Source organism: Muscardinus avellanarius, assembly GCF_963383645.1.
Source record: "Muscardinus avellanarius genome assembly, chromosome: 7".
In the NCBI taxonomy this organism is placed as follows: Eukaryota; Metazoa; Chordata; class Mammalia; order Rodentia; family Gliridae; genus Muscardinus; species Muscardinus avellanarius.
Window position 1 is genome coordinate 102,826,721 of NC_137793.1, and position 20,945 is coordinate 102,847,665.

Below are 20,945 nucleotides of genomic sequence, written 5' to 3' on the forward strand. Positions count from 1 at the left end.
TTATTTTGTTTGGTGGCGGCATGTGAGGTACTAGGAATTGAACCCAGGAACACTCTTCCTCTGAGCTATACCCCCAGCCTCTGTTTTATTTTTTGTTTTGAAGAAGGATCTCACTACGTTCTTGCCATGAGAGTCTTGTCATGTTCCTGAGGCTCTACTTAAACCTGTGATTCTCCTTTTGCAACACTCAAGAAGTCCGGGGATTACAAGTATTGGCCACCATACCCAATTTTCTGCAGCATTTTAAGTGCCTTTAAAAGACTGTAGCTAAGGTAAAAGATACTGGGCTGGCCTTCTAAAACAGGTGGGAGACACTGAGGGTCTTCAGTAGTCCCAGAGCAAGCCCACTGTACAGTGTTTGAGATTACTGTGAGTGAGTCTGGGGAAGAAGGAAGCTGTGTCCTATTGTTTGTTCCTAAGCATGCCAGCATTTTATCAAGATGCTTGCTGACTGCTGCAAGGGTTCTGGTGTGACTTGAATATATTTAATGTAAGCTCTTGGGACCATAAATGTTTTTTTTTTCTCTTCATGGATTAATATCAAGAGTATATCAGAGAGAGCTTAAGCTGGTTTATCTCTCATATTTTTAACTCAAGGTAGAATTTCTGTAGGGAAGGCTGCACAATCAAGGCTGCCCATGAATCATTTTGCTTTTATTTAGTGGAGTCTGTTCAAAACCTGTCACTTGCGCAACAATAATAAATGAGCTTTAAAAAATACAAACACACATACGCGCACATATATACTCACACGCACACACCCCCTTTAGTTCAATTATGGAGAATCCAATTTATCCTCATTCTCCAAGGCATTTGGTAGAAGAAAAAGAGAGTCCTTGGGCATTATTCTGTGTAATTAGATTTTTGCACCTCTGTGCTAGGAATTGGGACTTCCAATTTCTCCACCCTAAGGTGTAAAAGCGATGGTGCTTAGCAACCTGATACTATCGCTGATGCTATAATTTATTAGGACTTTTAAACTTTTATAATTAGAGAAACTCTGGAGAACACAAACAATAGTGGATGTTGTGGTTTATTTTAATAATTATTAAAATATTTTGTTTTATTTATTTATTTTTGGTGGTGCCACTGGGGTTCCTGGAAACCCTTCTACCTCTGGGCTACACTCCCAGACCTATTTTTATACTTTTTAAAAATATGGAAACAGGGTCTGTTAGCCAGCCCGGCTGGCTTCGAACCTGTACAATCCTGTCTCCGAGTCGAGTCCCAAGAGCGGGGGATTACAAGCCTGCGCCACAACATCCGGCAAAATATTTTATTTTTAAAGGCATTTGTCTTGTTTCCCCAAACTAATTTATACCTGAAATCTTAATAGAGTTTTGTGTGTGTGGGGGGTCTGGGGATGGAAACAACCCCAGCCCTATTTTTTATTCTTTATTTTGAAACAGGGTCTCACTAAGTTGCAAAGGGCCTCACTAAGTAGCTGAGGCTGGCCATGAACTGTGATCCTCCGGTCTCAGCCTCCTGAATGCTGGGATTACAAGCGTGCACCACCATGCCCAGCAACCTAATAATTTTTAAGAAATGGTGCCAAACGTCTGGCTAATTTTTTCTCATATGTGGATTTGCCTTACTTCTTAGAAAACAGTTACCTTGTTAAATATATACATACATATTTTAATTTCCATATTTCTCTCCTTCATAATAACAATAGAAATGTTTTATCTGGAAAAAAGTCATGACTTGTTTGGTAATGTCAGGAAAAATCTAAAGACGATATGTTAAGTAAATAAAACTGGTCAAAAATATAACCCCAACTATTTAAAAATAGAAGGTAATATAGCAAAAAAAATGTTTGAGCTTTTTATATATTTTTGTGCATATGAATTATTTTCCTAAAAGTAATTAAAATAGGAAGGAATTTGTACTTTTCAGAGAAGATTTTAGAATATGTCCTAGCTATTACACTAAAAATAACAGGAAACTAGGGACAGTCTACTATAAGCAGTGTCTTTCAAGAAAGTCTGTTGGTAAACAGCAAGTTGGAGTTGAACTGCTATAGTACTGGGAACTGTTTTTAAAAGAACCTTCTAAAAATGAGAAACTACAAATTAAGGTTCTTCAGAGTTCGTATAACTTTTAACTGGATCCCGAAAAACTTCTAAAATGCTTTTAGAGTGGTCAAGAAAAACAAACCAACCAAGAAGGAGTTTTGTTTCTAAATACTTTCTCACAAATATTTTGTGGACAAATCTCGTTCAAAACCTTAAACTGAGCTGGGTGTGGTGATGCACACTGTACCTCCCAGTACTTGGAAGGCTGAGACCGGAGGATTGCAGGTTCGAGGCTAGTCTCAGCAACTTGATTTTTGTTTGTTTGCTTGTTTTTGTTTTGGTACTGGGGATGGAATCCAAGGCCATTGTACTTCTGAGCTACACCCCCAGCCCTATTTTTTAGTCTTTTTATTTTTTGAAATAGGGTCTCACTGAGTTGCAAAAGTCCTTACTGTAGCTGAGGCTATCTGTGAACCGTGATCTTCTGGTCTCCACCTCCCAAATGCTGGGATTACTAGCATGCACTACCACCCTGAGATGGTGCTGTATTAAAATTAAAACACACACACACACACACACACACACACACACACACACACACACCCCACCACCACCACCACCACCACCAACAACAACAATTAAAGCTCAGGAAGAATTAATCTGAAAGAGTCAGATTTGGGGGGGGTAAATAAATATGAATTGGGTTCAAGAATGTATACTTTTATTTTTTTGTTGGTACTGGGGTTCCTGGAAACCCTTCTACCTCCGGGCTACACTCCCAGACCTATTTTTACATTTTTATTTGGAAATAGGGTCTCCTAAGCCAGCGCGCGCAGCTGGCTTCGAACCTGCGTGATCCTCCTGTCTCTGCCTCCCAAGCGCAGGGATTACAAGCGTGCGCCGCCACGCCCGGCTAGGAATGTATACTTTTAATAATAAACATTCAAGCAGAAATTGACATGAGTTTCTCAGTGACATGAGTTTCATTAGTATTATGTGCGACAATTTGCTGTAGTCTTTTGAGTTCCTATTCAACTATTCTTTTATCCATTCAACAAATATTTGATGAGTATTTAAGCACAATATATCCTTGGAGAGGAGATAAGCTATATTTAAACAGCTGTAGGAAAAGTCGTGCACAAATTGGGGAGAATGCAAAAGAAGGGGAGATGGCTTCCAGCTGGGGAGATCATAAAAGTCTCCTTTTGGGGTTGGGTTACCACGTGGGATTGAGAGGTCTGGAATTGATAACAAGGCACTTGGGGAAAGAAAGGAAGAGAGGCATGGGTACCCAAAGTGGGGGGAGAGGCTTTAGTTTGAGTGCAAGAAGAGAGAAATATAAGCAGTGGGGCCAGATTCCTTTGGCGCTAGGCTGAGTTCCTACAGTAGGCAGCGGGAAACTGCTGAGGGTGTTTGCGAAGGTAGTCATGTGGTCTGGCAGCAATGTAGCAAGTGAAATTTGGAAGGCCAGGACCCTTGAGAATGGTGCCTCTGTGACTACGGAGGTCTGCCCCTTATTATGGCTTTTGAAAGAGTTTCTTAGTGGCACCAATGCCATGATTTGGTTCTGAAGGATGGTTCCACACTTTAGCTTCCAGGCCTTGGTAACTCGTGCATTATCTTGAGTGGGAACAAGTGGCCAGCTTGGCTTCGGTCTTTCTTTCTTTCTTTCTTTCTTTCTTTCTTTCTTTCTTTCTTTCTTTCTTTCTTTCTTCCTTTCTTTCTTTTCTTTCTTTCTTTCGTTCTTTCTTTCTCTTTATTTCCTTCCTTCTTTCGGGTCTGGGGATGGAACCCAGGGGCATTCAACCTCTGAGCTACACCCCTTGCACTATTTTTTATTCTTTATTTTGAAACTGGGTCTCACTGAGTTGCAGAGGGCCTCACTAAGTAGCTGAGGCTGTCCGGGAACCACAATCCTGAGGTCTCAGCCTCCCGAATGCTGGGATGACAAGCGTGAGCCACCACGCCTGGCTAAGGCTTTGGTGTTTCTTACCCTGCCCCAACAGCCCTGGACTCTGGCTCTTGTCAGAATCTGCCTCTGCCCCCACAAACCAAGCTTTGGTTTTCTTCCCACAGTCCTCCAGGGTGTGTGTATCATTCCTGGCATTCCCCAACTCATTCTGCTTTTGACTTTGTCGTTTCTGTTTTGAGCTGAGAGCTATTTAAGTTTCTTTGCCCTGTCGTGATGCTGAAGTAGAGAAGATTAAGAGAGTCTGGCAATTGTTGAGAGATAATAAAGGCTTGACAGAAGCTATGGTGGTTGAGATGGGAAAGGGGGATAGATTTGAGAAATATTGTAGAAATAATAGTGACAGGACCTGCTGACTGAATGTGGCAGTGGAGGAGGAGCCTAATGAGTGCTGTTTTTGAGACTGTATGCACTAAAGTGTCTTTAAATGGGCCAGCAGATACTCTTCTTACCTTTACAAAGTTGAAGTGGAGCCAAATTCTGTGGATGGAACTGTTGAAGGGCCTTCTTTTAGCTTTACTAAAGATTGGCCTGAAGGGCTAAATGTTACCAACACAATGTCTAGCATAGGCTGCAATCATTGAATAGGATTAGAAGATGCCCGTGTCAAGTACTGATATAACACAATGTGGAAGAAGAAATATTCATGTGTCAAAAGTATTAATGTGTCACAGTATGGAAGAAGCCTTTGCCCCCCCCCTTCTCTCTTTGGGTACTGGGGATTGAGCTCAGGGATTTTATACTTATGAGATACATCCTCAGACCTACTTTTATTTTACTTTCAAACAGGGTTTTTGTAATATACTATGTGCTGGCTTCAAACCTGTGATCCTCCTGTCTCAGCCTCCCAAATAGAGATTTCAGGCAGATGCCACCGTGCTCTGCTCATTCTGTTTTTTGTTTGTTTGTTTTTACTACTGAATAACTTCCTTGTCATGCAAGACTTGGCACTGTGTTTTACAAACAATTTAGGAAAGAGAGTGCCACACTAAATTTGGGAGCAGGGAAATAAAAATATTTAATACTCAAGAATCTTGAATAGTGTGTAAAACAAGCTGGTTTTGGCTGAGTTTATCTTCTGTGGTGCCTGTGGATTGATCCACTTATTTGAATGTTTTCATTGTGGAATATTAAATAATAGTAAAAACTTGATTGATCAAATAATATGTGTTAAGGTCCTGTATTAGACACTTAAAAAAACACGTAGGATATTTCATTTACTCCTCATAAAACCCAGTGATAGGGCATCTTATCCCTATTTCAAAGGTGAGAACATTGAGCTTCAGTGGGAGAGAGGCTCGTCTTCTAATTCTTGGGTTCTGTTCTTTGCTCATTGATGGCAATGTTTGCTTACTTGACTTTAATTCCAGATGCACTGAGGGTCCTCTTATGCTGAAGTTTGTGGGAATGTGGGTTATATTTGTTTTGAACCTGCATGGGGTGGGCAGCTGTTCTGTATGAGCAGGACAGGATGTCCCCAGTTCAAGAGTGATGGTAGACAGACTGCTTAGTGGGTTCTTCTCAATTCTCAGTTCAGTTCAAGGACTTTCTCCTGGTATTTGGTAAGAGGCTCCATCACTACCATGATCATCTCCATTTTAGTTACTCTCAAGAGTTCAGCTCTTTCAACGTGCCAGTTACAGTGCTGGACACTCTACTGTGGTATAAATTTACGCAACCATTACAACAACCCTAGGAGGTCACTGCTCTTGTCTCCAATTTCAATGTGTGTTTGTGTGGAACTGGGAATTAAACCCAGAGGCATTCTTCCTTCAAGCTACACCGCCAGCCTTTTTTAGTTTTTGTTTCTAAGCAAGATCTTACTAGTTGCTGAGGAGCTTTCTAAATTGTTGAAGCTGGTCTTGAACCTGTGATCCTCCTGTCTCAGCCTCTCAAGTACTGTTCTGCCCTGTGCTGTGGGTGCTGTGAGCTCTGACTGTGAGGCCATGCTGGAGGAGGACTGAGAACAAAGGAACCAAGAAATAGAAACCCCTGACCATTGCTCTGCCCCAAGATGACCTGGCCACTGGCATACCACCCAGTGGCTCACACGACTGCTCCTGTACCGTCTCCCCTTCCTTGCCTCATAAAAAGCCCCTAGCCTGTAAGGCGGAGGGCTTCTGACTTGTGTGGGCTCTCTTCCTGGTCAGATGCCTCCTTCTAGGTTTTATTTCTAAATACAGCCTGTTCCTGCAGTTGGGCCATGTTTTCTTTACCCCCATATACTCCAACAAGTGCCACCAGGTCTGGTTTGTTGTCTTCATTTTACAAGTGATAAAGAAGAAAAAATTACTCTCATGAGGTCCTGCAGCTGGTAAATAGCAGAGTTGGGACTTGAGGCCATGTCTGTCTGACTGCAGAGTCCATCTCCCGATGCCCCAACACCAGACTTAGCTCTCGCCCTCAGGATCCTCAACCCAGGGTCTTCTATATTTGGACTCAGATACATTTCACCTAAAATTTGAATATATATGTTGAATATCTTTAGGTTCTTTTCTCTCTAGAATTTAAAAAAACTAAATGAAAATTTGCATTAATGAGCTGAGGGCAAAAAGCATGAGTTAGTAACTGTGAGCCTCTCTTTCTGTACCCCTCAATTTTCTCACCTGTAAACTAGGGGTTAGATGACCAGATCACAGGGTTTTGTGAAGAGTAAATGCAATGTCTACATGGGGGAAAAAAGCACTTCATAAGTGCCTGGTGACATATTAGTTGATCAATAAATTTGTGCTACTATTTTTATGTTTGAAAGTGTTCGGTTAATTATCTAAGGAAGCTGTGATCCCTGATACCACAGTACCTGGGATGATGGTACCATATGCAGACATTTGGCTCACAGAACTATGTTTTTCTCCTACTTTGGAAGGGATGGGGCATTGGAACAAGTCATGAGAAGCAGTGCACACCTGGGGAGACTTGGTGATGTGGGAGAAGATGGGCTTTCAAAGTATTGTAGAGTTTATCATAAAATGGAAGCCACCTCCTTTCATTTCAATCCAAGAGCTTGGATGAGCATAAAAATTAGCATCATCAATGAACACTTTACTCTTCCGACAGACCAAATAGTGGTTATCGAAGCTAAAGGGCAAATTTGGTCAATCATTTCTATGTTTCAGGAAAGCGAGACATGTTCTTATTGTGGGAATTCTCAAAGACGTCCCATTCCTATGTGAGAAAATTATAGACAAGGGTATAGAATTTTACTATGGTTGCACTGTAATAAAAGCTAATCAAATAATAACCAATTAGATGGTTATAAAGCCTGAGCATATTAAAGTATTATGCAAAACCTGATTAATTGTAATACCATAAATTCTCAGAGCAGGCAACAGCATGCTTGATTCAAATTATAAGAGCTTTTATTTGCATTGCTACAGAATCTATGATTAGTGTTTCTCAAAGGACCTTAGAAGAAATAAGTACTAAAGCCCATAACTATAACAAGTAAATGTCATTTTATTAAGGGAGTACAAAGGAATTCATACCTATCATAACACTGAACTGTCTGAACAAAAGTAAGACACTCCATCCACAGAGGGTATTCATACACACTGGGTATTTGGGCTGTGGCTTCATAGGCTACGAATGGGCAGCTATGGGGAGTCAAGGTTCTTCTCCTACTCACCATCTCAATATACATGGTTAGAATTCTTCACTTATTTCCAAAACTTTGCCTGCTTAACAGCTCTAAACAAATCTCTCCGGGGGAGTTAAAGTTTAATATTTCTCATTTGACTCTATTATTGAAGTTGAAAACCAAAAATTATGCCAAGTTCATATGAAGTTTTAAAAGTATTTTGGAATGTCATGTCAGGTTTGTTTCCTCTCAAGCTGATATCCTATTGTGCGGACTGTTTGTCAGTAAAACTCATCAGTGAAACTTAAGAGCTATTTCTATATTCTGTAACAAGGACTTGGAATGAGGATTTCTAATAGGTGACAGAAGGCTCCTCTCCTCCTTTTCTTGCATTTCTCCATCTCCCATATTCACCAAAGTTAAGTCGGGGTTAGAAAAGACCAAGAATGTTTCTAGTGCCTGATTCTCCCCATGTGGTTGGTATTGGCTTGATCTGCCAAGACTACTGTATCTGCTGGTCTCCGTCGCTAGGCAGCTGTATCTCTCTGCTGATACTTCTAGGCCAGGCAGATTCAAAGAAAAATGTGGACTCCGGAGCCCCCCGCCTTCTCAGGCAGGGACCCCAGAGCCGGGAGAGCTGAGTGACTGGCTGGGGTTGGATGGATGGCACCTGCCTCGCAATTAGTGTGAGACCCAGGTTTCTGGACTCTTAAGCCAAAGTCTCTCTCCTTCCCCATGTTGATTTATAACACGTCCAGTCACAAAAATCTTTTAAACCAGATGCATGGGAGCAGAAATAGAGGAAACAGATTGTTGGCTTTATTCGGGACCGTTGGTCAAAAGACTAGAGGTAAAGCCTCAGAGATTTGGAGGAAAATGGAAGTCAGTGTTTGGGGTGGACCCTGGGGTTATCAAGAGGGGGGTTGAACTTCGGGCAGTAGAGAAGAATGAAGAGCAAGGAGACGTGGAGGGGTCATGTAGAATAGTCTTATAATGAGCAGAGGGTGGAGCTGGGTGTGGCAGTGCATGCCTGTGGTCCCAGTACTTGGGAGGCTGAGATAAGAGGATTGCAGGTTTGAGGCCAAGCCTCAGCAATTTAAGAAGACTGTACTTCAAAATTTTAAAAATTACAAAAGGGCTGGGGCTGTAGCTCAGAGGTAGAATGCCCCTGGGTTCCATCTCCGGTACTGGGTACTGCCCACATCCTAAAAGAATGCTAAGTCTGTGGTTATGACAATGGGTACAATATACAATGAAGAAAACTCTCTGGGTTACTGAGCGATGACCCCAATGCCAGAAGCGGAGGGAGCGACCTGGGCATGCGCCACAGGTATTGCCTTTCTTAGGGAACGCAGGCTGAGAACAAATCCTGGGGAAACTAGCACTAGGGGGACTGTAGATTTATGTCCATTGTTGTCTATTTTGTGAGATAGGCTGTATTTTAAAACTCTAACATTCATATTCTTTTCCCAGGGAAAACTGAGGCTGCCATCAAAAACTTTGGTCCCTACTACAGTCGCCAGTATTCGGTGGCGTTCTGCGATCATGTGCGCAGTGACGTCGAGCAGCAAAGGGATTCAGCGTCACAGTTTCTGAAGACCAAGGTAACCGCCAACCTGAGGCTCATGTATTTCTCCCAGTGAAGAAAGCGTTTTGCTCATAACCTTTAATAATAACAAAAATAATAACAAATACTATTTAATAATAAAAATAAATAATATATAATAATAAAATAATAATAATTATCATAACAATGATGATGACTGAATGGCAGTTTAATCAATATGCTCTGAAATAGTTTCATGTTCAAAAAAACCTCTTTGCCTAGAAGTTTGACTATATACAATAATGTGCTGATGGTATAATCCATGTAAAAAGAAAAGTGCACGATTCCGGTTTTAGTTTTTTTTTTTTTCCACACTGATGCTTTTTTTAAATAATTTTTTTTTTTGCACTGGGGCTTAAACCTGGAGTCATTCTGTTTCTGAGCTACACCCCCAGTCCTTTTTATGTTTTTTTGATTTAGAAATAAGGTTTTACTAGATTGCTGGAGCCATGCTAAGTTGCTGAGGCTGTCCTTGAACCCGTGATCCTCCTGTCTCAGTCTCCCGAGTGCTGGGATTATGGGTGTGCACCACCATGCCCCGTCTGGTTTTTAATCCTTAATGCAATAAGTGCACGGAGTTGCCTTTTACTCAGGAGGGAAGGGAGTCATGGGTCCACTTTTGCCCTAAGTTTGGCATGTTTATTTGACAAACACCCATGGAAACATTAATTGGACAGTTGGGTGTTCTGATGGGAAATGCAGCAGAGAGCATAGGGCTGGGAGCTGTTAGCTTACAGCCAGTAGGAAAGTCATGGGATGTGATGGAGAGAGAAATACAGATAGAGGAAGCAGTGCCCTGGCCCCACCAACATTTGGAGGTCAGAGAAAAGAGAAAGATCCAGCCCAATGGACCAAGAGAAAACAGCCTGTTGAGCCGATGAAAGGTTGGGCAAGGAAGATGTGCCAAAAATGAAGGGGCTTCAAGGAATGGGTGAGAAAAGGGTCATTGTTGCTGAGAGATTGAGTTAGCCAACAGGCTCGGCTGTGTGGCTGTGCAGGGAAAGCCGACTCTTCCCCTTTAAACAGGAATTCTTCAAATGTAAGGAGCTTGGTAAAAGTGCAAGCTCTCACTCATTGTTGGGGCACACACGTGCAGCCCCAGCATTGGGAGGCTGAAGCTGGAGATTGCTTTGAGTCCAGGACTTAAAGACCAGCCTGGGGGACACAGTCCCCGTCTCAAAAAACAAAGCAAAACAAATGCATATTCTGGTTAACATACTCAGAGATTCTGATGTAGTAAGTCTAGGGGAAAGCTACATTTTTATTTTCTTGTGGTCCTGGGAATTTAACCCAGAGGGGCATGCCACCTCTGAGTTGTGCCCCCATTTTCCCTCACTCTGTTTTAATTTTTTGTTTTGAAACAGGTCTTTCTAGGTTGCTGAGAGTCATGCTGAGTTGCGGAGGCTGGTCTTTAACCTGTGATCCTCCTATCTTGGCCTCCCAAGTACTGAAATTACAAGTGTGTGCCACCACACCTGGCTATATGTGGCCATGATGTGTGTGTGTGTGTGTGTGTGTGTGTGTGTGTGTGTGTATGTGTGTGTTGCTGGGGATTGAACTCAGGGGGCATTCTACCTCCAAGCTGTATCCCCAGTGTCCTATTTTATTTTTATTTGGAAACAGGGTCTTGCTAACTAACTTAGAGCCTTGCTGAGTTGCTGAGGCTGGGTTTGAACCTGTAATCCTCCTTCTTAGCCTCCTGGAATTACAGGGATGCGCCATCATGCTCAGCCTGTGGCTGCATTTTTTTTTTTTTCTGGTGGTACTGGGGGTGGAACCCAAAGGCTTTCTACCTCCAGGCTATACTCCCAGACCTTTTTTTATATTTTATTTGGAAACAGGGTCTCACTAAGTTGCTGAGAGCCTCACTAAGTAGCTGAGGCTGGCTTCGAACCCGTGCGATCCTGTCTCAGCCTCCCAAGCACAGGGATTACAAGCGTGCACCACCACGCCCAGCGTGGCTGCATTTTTAATAAGTTTTTCCATTGATTAAGTGGCACAGGTTTGAGATCAGTTGCACATAAGAACTAGAAAATCAGCTTAAACTGGTTTGAGCCTCATTTCAAGACAGAATTGAGGTCCTCTCTCACCTTTTAATGAGGCAAGAGAGCAACTGCCTCATTATCTGTCAGGACAGAGAGCTTTGAGCACTGAAATTTGGAAGGGAATTAATTTCATCCTGTAGATAGATGACTCTTAAAAGAAATAGGCTTATCCGTCTTCTCTGTATGGTTCATGTAAATTTTCACTTGGAGCTACAGGGATAAGTTTCTGAAGGCACTATCATTTTTTTTAATAAAGGGAAAAATAAATGTAAATTCAGCGGCTTGCCAAAGACAAAAGGCCTATTCCTGTGTTTTGAAATAGTGTGGGAATTGCATATTGAGGATGGATGGGAATTTTCTTTCCATAGTAAACCCAATGGGAGGACTAAACAGGAATATAATGGAAATTCCCCTATATCTATCTATCTATCATCTATCTATCTATCTATCATCTATCTATCTATCTATCTAATCATCAAGCCTAATGAGAGACACTCGGCTTTGCCTCCTGGTTCAGTGAACACTCTCCTCAAGTAGCCCCAAGACAGATGAAGTGTTTATAACCTGGGTCCCCATGTCTTTGGGAAAGCCACAGAGCTCTGTCTCTTGAGATATGCTTGGAGGCATGATAAATTGGGGAATATTCTGTTCGTTTTTCTGCTTTTCAGGAACTAACCCTGAGGCACGTCAGAGAGTTGTGGTAGACATCCACAGCTTTACTGTCCTGCCTCATTTAATCTCTCCCACAGTTTATCAAACATTTATTAAGTGCCCTGTGTGTGCATGACACAACCTTAGTGCTAGTGCTTTGACTCCTTCTACCATATGCTCCTGCGCCTACTCCTGTGTATAACAGAGGGAAGAGAACGTCATAAAAATACTTACAGGACAAATATCTGCATTAGGTCAGGCAGAGTAGGAAAGGGAAAGTGTAGAGAGAAGCAAGGAAGCTTTTCCCCTGGATCTCCACACACCATTATTTTCTCATATATTCCTGAAATACCATAAATAATGGCGTGGGGACAGGACAGGTCATCTCTTGTTATGGTCGTTAATTGTGTCCATCCTTGCTTAAGCCCCCCCTGGAGCCTGGAACTGTTTTGTATGAAGCGGAACTCTCGCAGTTTGCTGAAGACATAAAGAAATGGAAGGAGAGATATGTCGTGGTTAAAAACGATTTCGCTGTGGAGAGCTATGAGAACAAAGAGGTGAGACGTTTCCCTTGTTACCCTTGGTTCTTGGAGTATCTTAGGCTGCCTGGCACGCGCTTCCCTTTGCCACCGATTCAATCAATAATCACTCAAATTTGGGTATCATTGCAACAAACGGATACTTATTAAAATTTTACTATATGCCAAATGTTATATGAGGTTCTGAGCAAATAGCAGGTGTTGAGATAAATGCTTGCAAAGCTAGTGGACAAGATAGGAAGGGGTTTGAACAAGTGATTGTACCTGCACAAGAAAGCAGCAGTGGCCAGTGTTTGGGGTGGGAACCTTTCCTATTATTGTTTGGCCTCCATCTCCTCCTCTGTCACTGCCCTGAGACTTTTTTCTCAAGCATGTCTGCCTGTTTTCTCACTCTAATGCCTCATCTATGAAAGATGGTTGAAGAGTTATTTAGTAAGTTTGCAATTAAATATGCCTGGCTTTCTAAGACTGTAGAACACTACACATACTTTATTCCACCTATACTTATATATTGATATTAAGTTTTTTTTTTGCATTTCGACTTTTTCCCCGGTTATTTTTCTTGTCTCTAAAATGTAGAGAAAATGAGGCCATGTATGTAAAGCGTCTAGCCCTCGGGAGGACATCAGTTTCTGTTGGTTTCTATTTCTGTTTCCCGTGTAGGGAGCCATTATGGTATAAGGGAAAGGGCACTGGGCAGTGAATTTGGAAAACTAGTCTAGATCAAGTTGGGCTGCTAACTAGAAGTGAACTCATGGCCAAGTGACTTATTCTCTCTGGGCTTCCGTTAAACTTGGGATTTCAGGCATGCACCATTGTGCCCAGTTTCTTGACACATTTTATTTCCAAACTACAATATTGTCAGACCATGTGTTTTCGTCCTCAGTTTTGATGGAAATTAGAAGTAAAATGGAGTACAAACATATTTCACTGGAGACAAGGCTCAAATGCTTTCCTGGACAGACTTACTCTCTTTAACATTCATTACGCTAATATTTTCTCTGCTTATCTGTATTAGGATTTCATGCAACACTTAATTTGTACTCAGAAGCAAATTATCAACACACTATAAATTATAATGGTATTAATAATAAACTGCCTTATTTTTTATGGTCCCTTATTGTGTCCTTTCAGGGAAGCTTGAGGGGAAGTGGTGTAGCCTAATGGTTAGTTTATCTGATGGGCTCTGAATACCATCTTCTCCAGTTACTAGATATATGTGTCCTTGACCAAGTTATGAATTTCCTCAAGCCTCAGTTTTCTCGTCTGTAAGATGAAGAGCACGAGCTCTTTTTTTGTGAGCCTTAAATAAGTAACTTTATAGACACACTTAGCTTAAAGCTGGACCTGTGGTTGAGCCCCACATAGGAAGTTGTTGATATGATTACTTCTAATTGGGAAACCAATTAGTTTGTAGAACTTGTAGAGCTCGTTCTTAGATTCATTAAGGTTTCCACTATATTTGGCCCTAACTAAAATTTCTTTGTGAATAAATTGTGGTGTTTTTTCTTCTTTTCACTTTTAACAACGTGTTCCCTCAACCTTCAACTTATGCATTATTCTGTGTTCTTCTCTCTGCTCATGCTTTTCAACTAACCTGTTCAGGGTTGTTAAGATATAATGACTGAATTTGGCAATTACGCTGTATGTGTAAACAAAAAAACTCACTTAAGTATTTAAAGTCGAAGTCCATGCAGTTTGTCATAATTGCTGAAAGTTTTAATTATATTCCACTTTTAACCTACAGACGTGTTTTTTTTTTTAAAAATTACACATAGGAATTACACATGCAGAACTTACAAATTGCCTGTTATTTTATGGAGCATCTAATTTTGGCTGGTATTTAGGCATGGATGTTAAAGCACTCCCGCTTGCTAGCTGGCTCTCATTTACTGTTCATTGGTGCTGGGGCTGCACAGACAGGAGCCTGAATCTTGGCTTTGTCATTTCCTTGCCTCTGGGTCACACTGGCGACTGATTAAGCCTTTTTGAGCTTCATTTGTTCTCATTTGCAAAATAGAGATAATATCTAATTCCTAGTGCTGTTTTGAGGATTAGATGATAGAATGTTTATAAAAGCCAATATTGGGGCTCATTAGAGCTGATCACACAGTTCACATCTGAGTCCTGTCTGAATCAAGTTGCTCCTAGACTTTCTCCAAATCATAAAAATTCAGATGGTCTCCGTGATGCTCTGGGCCCCTGATGTGTTTAGACAGTTCACGAGTGGTTCTCGCCAGTTGGAAACAAACGTCTTAGCTATCAGAGAGTTTATTTTGCTTGGGTTCCTGCAGTCACTATCTTGGCGATGTCGAACATGTTATTGTTATTTTGAGCTTGTTGCCTGGATCAGGGTTATTTTGGTTATTCCCAAGAGCACACTTGAGAGTTCAGGCCCCACGGTTTCTTGGTTTCAATCCTCAACTTGCCTTAAGGTTGCTATTTTTCAAGTTTTGCCTGGACGTAAGCCGGCCCACCCGATGCCATGCTTATCTGTCTCTGTATCCTTGTGGGCATATCTGCATGTCTGCCTCAGCACCCCCTTTGTACCTCTGTTATGTTTCTCAAACAGTAGAGCTTCTGCTCTGCCAATCAGAATTTGTTCTGATGTCACAAAACTGTACTTCTATCCCAATCATTTTACTGTAAAATAGTCACAGCTGAGGGCAAAGTAGTGGTATATTTTATCTTGGTGACATTTTAGTGTTTTTGATGGAAATCTATGGTGACTCATGGCAGTGATGGGTTCCATGGTCCCATTAGTCATCATCCGCGGCCCGTATCTGTCACCCAAGCATTCTGAACGGCAACAGCGATCTTGTCATCGTCGCCCTTGTGGTTATCAGAATGACTCAGGATTAGCGTCTGAAATGGTAAATATCAGAGAAACATTGCTGAGATTGTTTTCACCCTTTGAGAACATACTTGCAGCTTGTCATCCCAGTTCCTGGAAGGTGGAGACAGGAGGATCGCAGGTTCGCAGCCAGCTTCAGTAACTTAGCCAGCCCCTTTGCAACTTAGTGAGACTCTGTTTCAAAATAAAGAAAAATAAAATAGGGCTGAGGGTGTAGCTTGAAGGTAGAATGGCCCTGGGTTCAATCCCAGTAACCCCAATCCCAGAGAAAGAGATATATATAGAGAGAGAGAATAAACACACCTGTAGGGAATCTTCCTTGATTAGAAACCCTGATTTGCCAAATGGTTACCATTACACAGAAGTACTAGATATTATCTTACAAGAAGCAGGCATATACATATATACATATATGACTGAACCCAGGGGCATTCTACCTCCAAGCTATACCCCAGTCCAATTTTATTTTTAGTTTAAAACAGAGTCATGGTAGGTTGATGAGAGTCTCACTACTTGTGAGTCTATCCTCAAACCAGCAATCCTCTTGTCTCAGCCTCCCAAGTACTGATATGACAGGCGTGCACCACCATGCCTGGCTATATGTATCTAATAAATCTCTCTAACTCAGTGACACAGCATGGAACTTGCTCTCTCTGGGTATACGTGTCTGAGTTTCTGTGTCTATTTTTAACATTTCAGATATTTTCCAAAGGAAAAAGATCATTCATGTGTGCCCTTTCTTCTCAGGCCTATCAGAAAGGAGCTGCTCCTAAAAGCCGAATTCTTCCAGCTGGCGGCAAGGTGTTAACCTCAGAAGATGAATACAATCTATTGTCTGATCGGCATTTCCCAGACCCCATTGGTGAGTCTCTGAGCATCCACAGAAAAATTCCTAAACTTGTTTTGTTGCACTATTAACATTTTTACAGCCATAATATAAAGATCTGACCTTAGAGGAGAGAAATTTTATTTGCTCACAGTTTTCCTTGGAGATATTGGGGTTCAGTCTGTGCGAGGCCGGGGACTGTGGACCACAGGACATGGCGGCTATAGAAAACAGAGAGAGTGGGAGCACAAAGCTCTGCTCTCACATCATGGAGGCCAGAAGCAAGAGAGAGAGAGAGAGAGGGCAAGGAGAGAAGGAACCATATGTAATCCCCAAGGCTGCTGCCCAGGGACCTGCCTTCCCTGGGCCACCACCCACATAAATTGAGGGCTAGAGGGGCACCCCAAATCCAAACCATCACAACTAGCAGTGATTCTCAGTGGGGAGAGGGAATTCAGCTTCCGGGGATATTTGGCAGTGAGACCTTTTGGTTGTCATGGAGGGAAGGTGGGTGTTGCAGGCATTTAGTGGGGGGAGGCCAGGGACACTGTTAAGCATCCTTCAATGCACAGGACAACCCCGGGAATGAAGACTTATCCGGCATAAAATATTAGTCATGCTGAAGTTGAGAAGCCCATTTTCCAGAGATGAATGGACATAGTCATTTTTCTAATTTGGTAAACCTTATGTCACCTTGATCATTTCACAGCCTCACTCTAGTCAGTTACAGTGTTTCTAGCACATGGAAAATTTGTTCTTGGTCATGTTTCAGGAAGCTCTTGGAACCTCTTGCAGACTTTGATAACACCACCCAAAACAGCAGAAATAAATAGGCAGTGCTCAATCTGGGAAATGAACAATCCCATTTTTCAGTAAGCGAGCCTTTACCTTTCGGGGATTTTTATCATTCTAATAGTGGGGTGAAATGATATAATAAACAGATAAAAAAGACTTTAGGTAGGTATTACAGAGCCAGGCGTGGTGTCACACATGTGTAATTCCAGTATTTGGGAGGTTGAGATAGGAGGATCACAGGTTTGAGGCCAGCCTCATTTAGCAAGACCTTCAGCAACTTAGGAAGACACTGTTTCCAGATAAAAAATAATATAGAGTTGAGGTAGAATGCCCTTGGATTCAATTCCCAGTACCACTAAAATATATAAACTAGAAAGAAAGAAGTATCACAGTAACTCATAGCCACCATGTAGAAAAGCACCCCATTAGTTCATCTACCTAGAAACAAAACCAAATGCTGCTGTGGAGAGAATGTTGATGTAGGAATCAGGAGACTCGGTTTTTATCCAGCTCTAACTGTGCTGTTTCACAAGTGTTTTACAGTAGCCGGCTGCTGAAGTCTCTCTGGTTTCTGTTACTCCCATTCTAAAACAGGGATCTGAACTTGAAAGTCTACAAGAATCTTTCCGGCTCCTACCGCCTTTGAGTCTCATTGGGTCCACTTATTTTGTAATGCCGAGGGAGTAATGGATAATGTATAGAGTAAATAGAGCAATTCATAGAGATCCATGAACTGTGGATAATGTAATAACTCCATCTGGCTTTGTGTAAATCACACCACGCAGTGATTACTTGGCTTCTTGAAGGGAGGCCTGGTTTTTATTAATGGGCACAATCATTTCGTTACCATTTATGGGGAAAGATATAATCATTTCATCAATTGTTATTTTGGTGCAGAATGCTTAGCGTAGTGTTTTTAATAACACAATTATAGGATTAGTACATGGGCCATAAACCTAGATTAGCAAATTATTGCTAAGTAATTCAGGCTAAAACAATATTTTATGTGCAGTATACATATCATTATATTTTATATTTCCTTTCAACATCTATTTATATGCCATCCTGACTGTGGAGCCGCAGCTAGAAATGGAAATACCATCATGCTGGCTCCTGGGACTCTCTCTAGAACTTTCCAATGAGTTCCATTAGAACAGACAATATATTTATTGATTGATTGAGGGAATCATACAGGAGAATGAAAAGAAATAAGAGGCACAAGGCTTGTGTGACTCATCAGCAGTTGGCTCGGGGCATCAGACTTGGGCATTTTAATGACTATATTAAATGGTGTGGCCTTTCTGAGTCTTAAAAATAGGATACTCTACAGTAGGTCATTTGTGATATCTTCGCAACTCAATTGAGCAAATATGCAGACTGATGGCATCTGGAAAATGGTTGTAAAAGGTTCAGTAAGAGATAACTCGAGGCTAATAAGAGAGGATTTTATGGGTCTTACCAACGCTTTTAAATGCAGTAGGTCAGTGTTGCTTTCAGATGTTCATAGAACATTATGGCATCTTGTGAAGGAAAATTGCTTCACAAATACCACGTTAATCAAGAAAAACTACTGTGCAATACTACTTTTACTTCAGAATTACTTTAGGTACAACAAAAATGGGAAGAATTAACTTTGCTCGAGCAAAGGCACTGGAGGCTTATTTAATTATGAAGGAGCTGGGCATGATGGCGCATGCCTGTTAGCCCAGAATTTGGGAGGCTGAGATAGGAGGATTGTAGGTTCGAGAACAGCCTCAGCAAGTAGTGAAATTCTCAGGAACCTATCGAGATCCTGTTTTAAAATAAAAATAAGATAGGGTTGGGGTGTGGCTCAGAAGGAAAATGGTGGGGACTTGTTAATATCCTGCTAAGTAAAATTAGCCAGTTATAGAAAGTGAAGGGTCATATGTTTTCTTTTTCTTTTCTTTTCTTTTTTCTTTTTTCTTTTTTTTTGAAGCCTTTATTAGCTGGCCAGCAGCGGAGCCCTCAGTCCAAAATCAGACCAGAGGGGCGCCGGGTCGTATGTTTTCACTCAAATGCTGAAGCCAGAGAGAAACTGGGAAGCAAGGAGGATTCAGAGAAATGAGGGGGGACACTGGTAGGATAGTGGAAGGGGGTTGGTGGAGGGAAGTAGGAAGGTGGGGGGACACTGGTAGGATAGTGGAAGGGGTTGGTGGAGGGAAGTAGGAAGGTGGGGGGACACTGGTAGGATAGTGGAAGGGGGTTGGTGGAGGGAAGTAGGAAGGTGGGGGGGGAGAGCTGATGACAAAATAGTTCAAATAATCCTCTGTTCATATATGAGGTTATCAGTATCAATGTTCATATTATGTAGGGGGGGAGCAGGGTGCAACCCAGAGGGAAGCACGTAACAAGTACCGTGGCAAGTGTTTTCCATCACTCGGAACCTCGCTATGATGGAAAATTACAATGTGCCAATAAAATAAAATTTTTGAAAAAGGATGAAGGAAGTCAGGCGTGATGGTGCACATCTGTAATCCTGGTGCATGGGAGGCTGAGACAGGAGGATTGCAGGTTTGAGCCCAGCGTCAGCAACTTAGCAAGATCCTGTTTCAAAACAAAAAAATTTAAAAAGGGGCTGGGGATGTAGCTTGGAGGTCAAAGGTCCCTGGGTTCAATCCCCAGTACCAAATAAAGGAAGGAAGGAAGGAAGGAAGGAAGGAAGGAAGGAAGGAAGGAAAGAGGAAGGAAGGAAATGGAGAGAAAGATGTTTTCAAAGTATGTTACAGACCAGGAGATGCCCTGAGCCAGCAGTCAGGACCAATGACATTAGTGACCTCAGCCTCAAAGGGAGGTGGGGGGAGCCAGTGGAGGGATGGAGAGGGGCTGGAATGCCAATTTTTCCCATGCTCTTTCCATCCATGGTTGGCCCCAGATGCCCTCACAGCCTGAAATGTGTTTGAAATAAAGGACACGTGTTTTAAAATAATTGGTTTTCCCCGTCGCTCCTTAGCATCCAGTGAGAAGGAGAACTCTCAGCCCTTCGTGGTCCTGCCCAAGGCCTTCCCGGTGTACCTGTGGCAGCCCTTCCTCAGGCATGGATACTTCTGCTTCCAGGAGGCCGCGGACCAGAAGAAGTTTAGTGCCCTCCTGAGTGACTGCATCAGACACCTGAACCACGGTACGGCCTGCCTCCGGCCCCCTGAGAGGCTACCTGTCCTGAGTTGTCTCGGTCATTCACCTACCACATTGGTTCTTAGAAGGAGCCGAGGATGGTGCTGCCTTGGGGACAGGGAGGGAAACCCAGAGACGTGAGAGTTCTGCACACAAGGAGCGTGGCCTGCTCGCTGGTGGTCCAGTCGGGTCTAGGAAGTCTCTGGAAGTAGAACATGGGAGTCTTACTTGATGGCAAATGGAGGTGTGTATTGGCCTGCTCTGTTTGTGCAGGCCATTTTGCATAAAATTTCTCCTCTTCCTTTTCTTTTGAAGGGAGGATTGAACTCTGGAGCATTCTACCTCTGAGCTACATCTCAACCCTATTTTGTTTATTATTTTGAGTTTGGATCTCACTAAGTTGTGGAGAGCCTAATTAAGTGTCTGAGGCTGGCCGCGAACCTGCGATCCTCCTGTCTCCTCCTCCTAAGTACTGGGTTTACAGGTGTGCACCGCCATGCTTGGCTTCTCCTCCTTCGTCCTGATGCTTTTAATCTATGTGCCAGCAAGGATATGCCAGTTGATCCTGGTGAAATCTGAGTCTTTAGGACATTTCTCGTTTATTTCCACCTTTATTTCTGAGTGACAATTACTCACTTAAGGTCAGTGGTACAGTTCACCGTCATGCAATATTTGTTTCCCAGTTAGTGGGTGTGTGTGTCAGTTCCTGCCACTGTAACACATAAGGTTTATCTTGGGTCATAATTTTGTGGGCTCCAGGGCACAGTCACTTAGGTCTGTTGCTTTGGGCCTGTGCTGAGGCAGCATATTTGGGCAGGAGCAGATGGTCCAGCAAAGCCATTCACCAGATGACTGGGAAGCAAAAGAGAGTGAGGAGGGGGCAGGGTCCCATAATCCCCTGCGAGGGCAGACCCCTAGTCACCTTAAAGACCTCTC

General features: G+C 42.4%; 1 protein-coding gene across 1 annotated transcript in view; it reads left to right on the forward strand.

Moving 5' to 3' along the window:
- The window catches only part of NIBAN1 (niban apoptosis regulator 1), a gene marked incomplete at both ends in the record, with an annotated part of 141,502 nt that overhangs the window by 51,820 nt on the left and 68,737 nt on the right, over positions 1 to 20,945 (forward strand). Inside the window, 4 exons of the mRNA XM_080698752.1 lie at positions 9,035 to 9,165; positions 12,289 to 12,420; positions 16,004 to 16,118; positions 19,849 to 20,016. Coding sequence (XP_080554878.1) covers positions 9,035 to 9,165; positions 12,289 to 12,420; positions 16,004 to 16,118; positions 19,849 to 20,016 — 546 coding nt within the window. The remainder of the gene's footprint in view (positions 1 to 9,034; positions 9,166 to 12,288; positions 12,421 to 16,003; positions 16,119 to 19,848; positions 20,017 to 20,945) is intronic.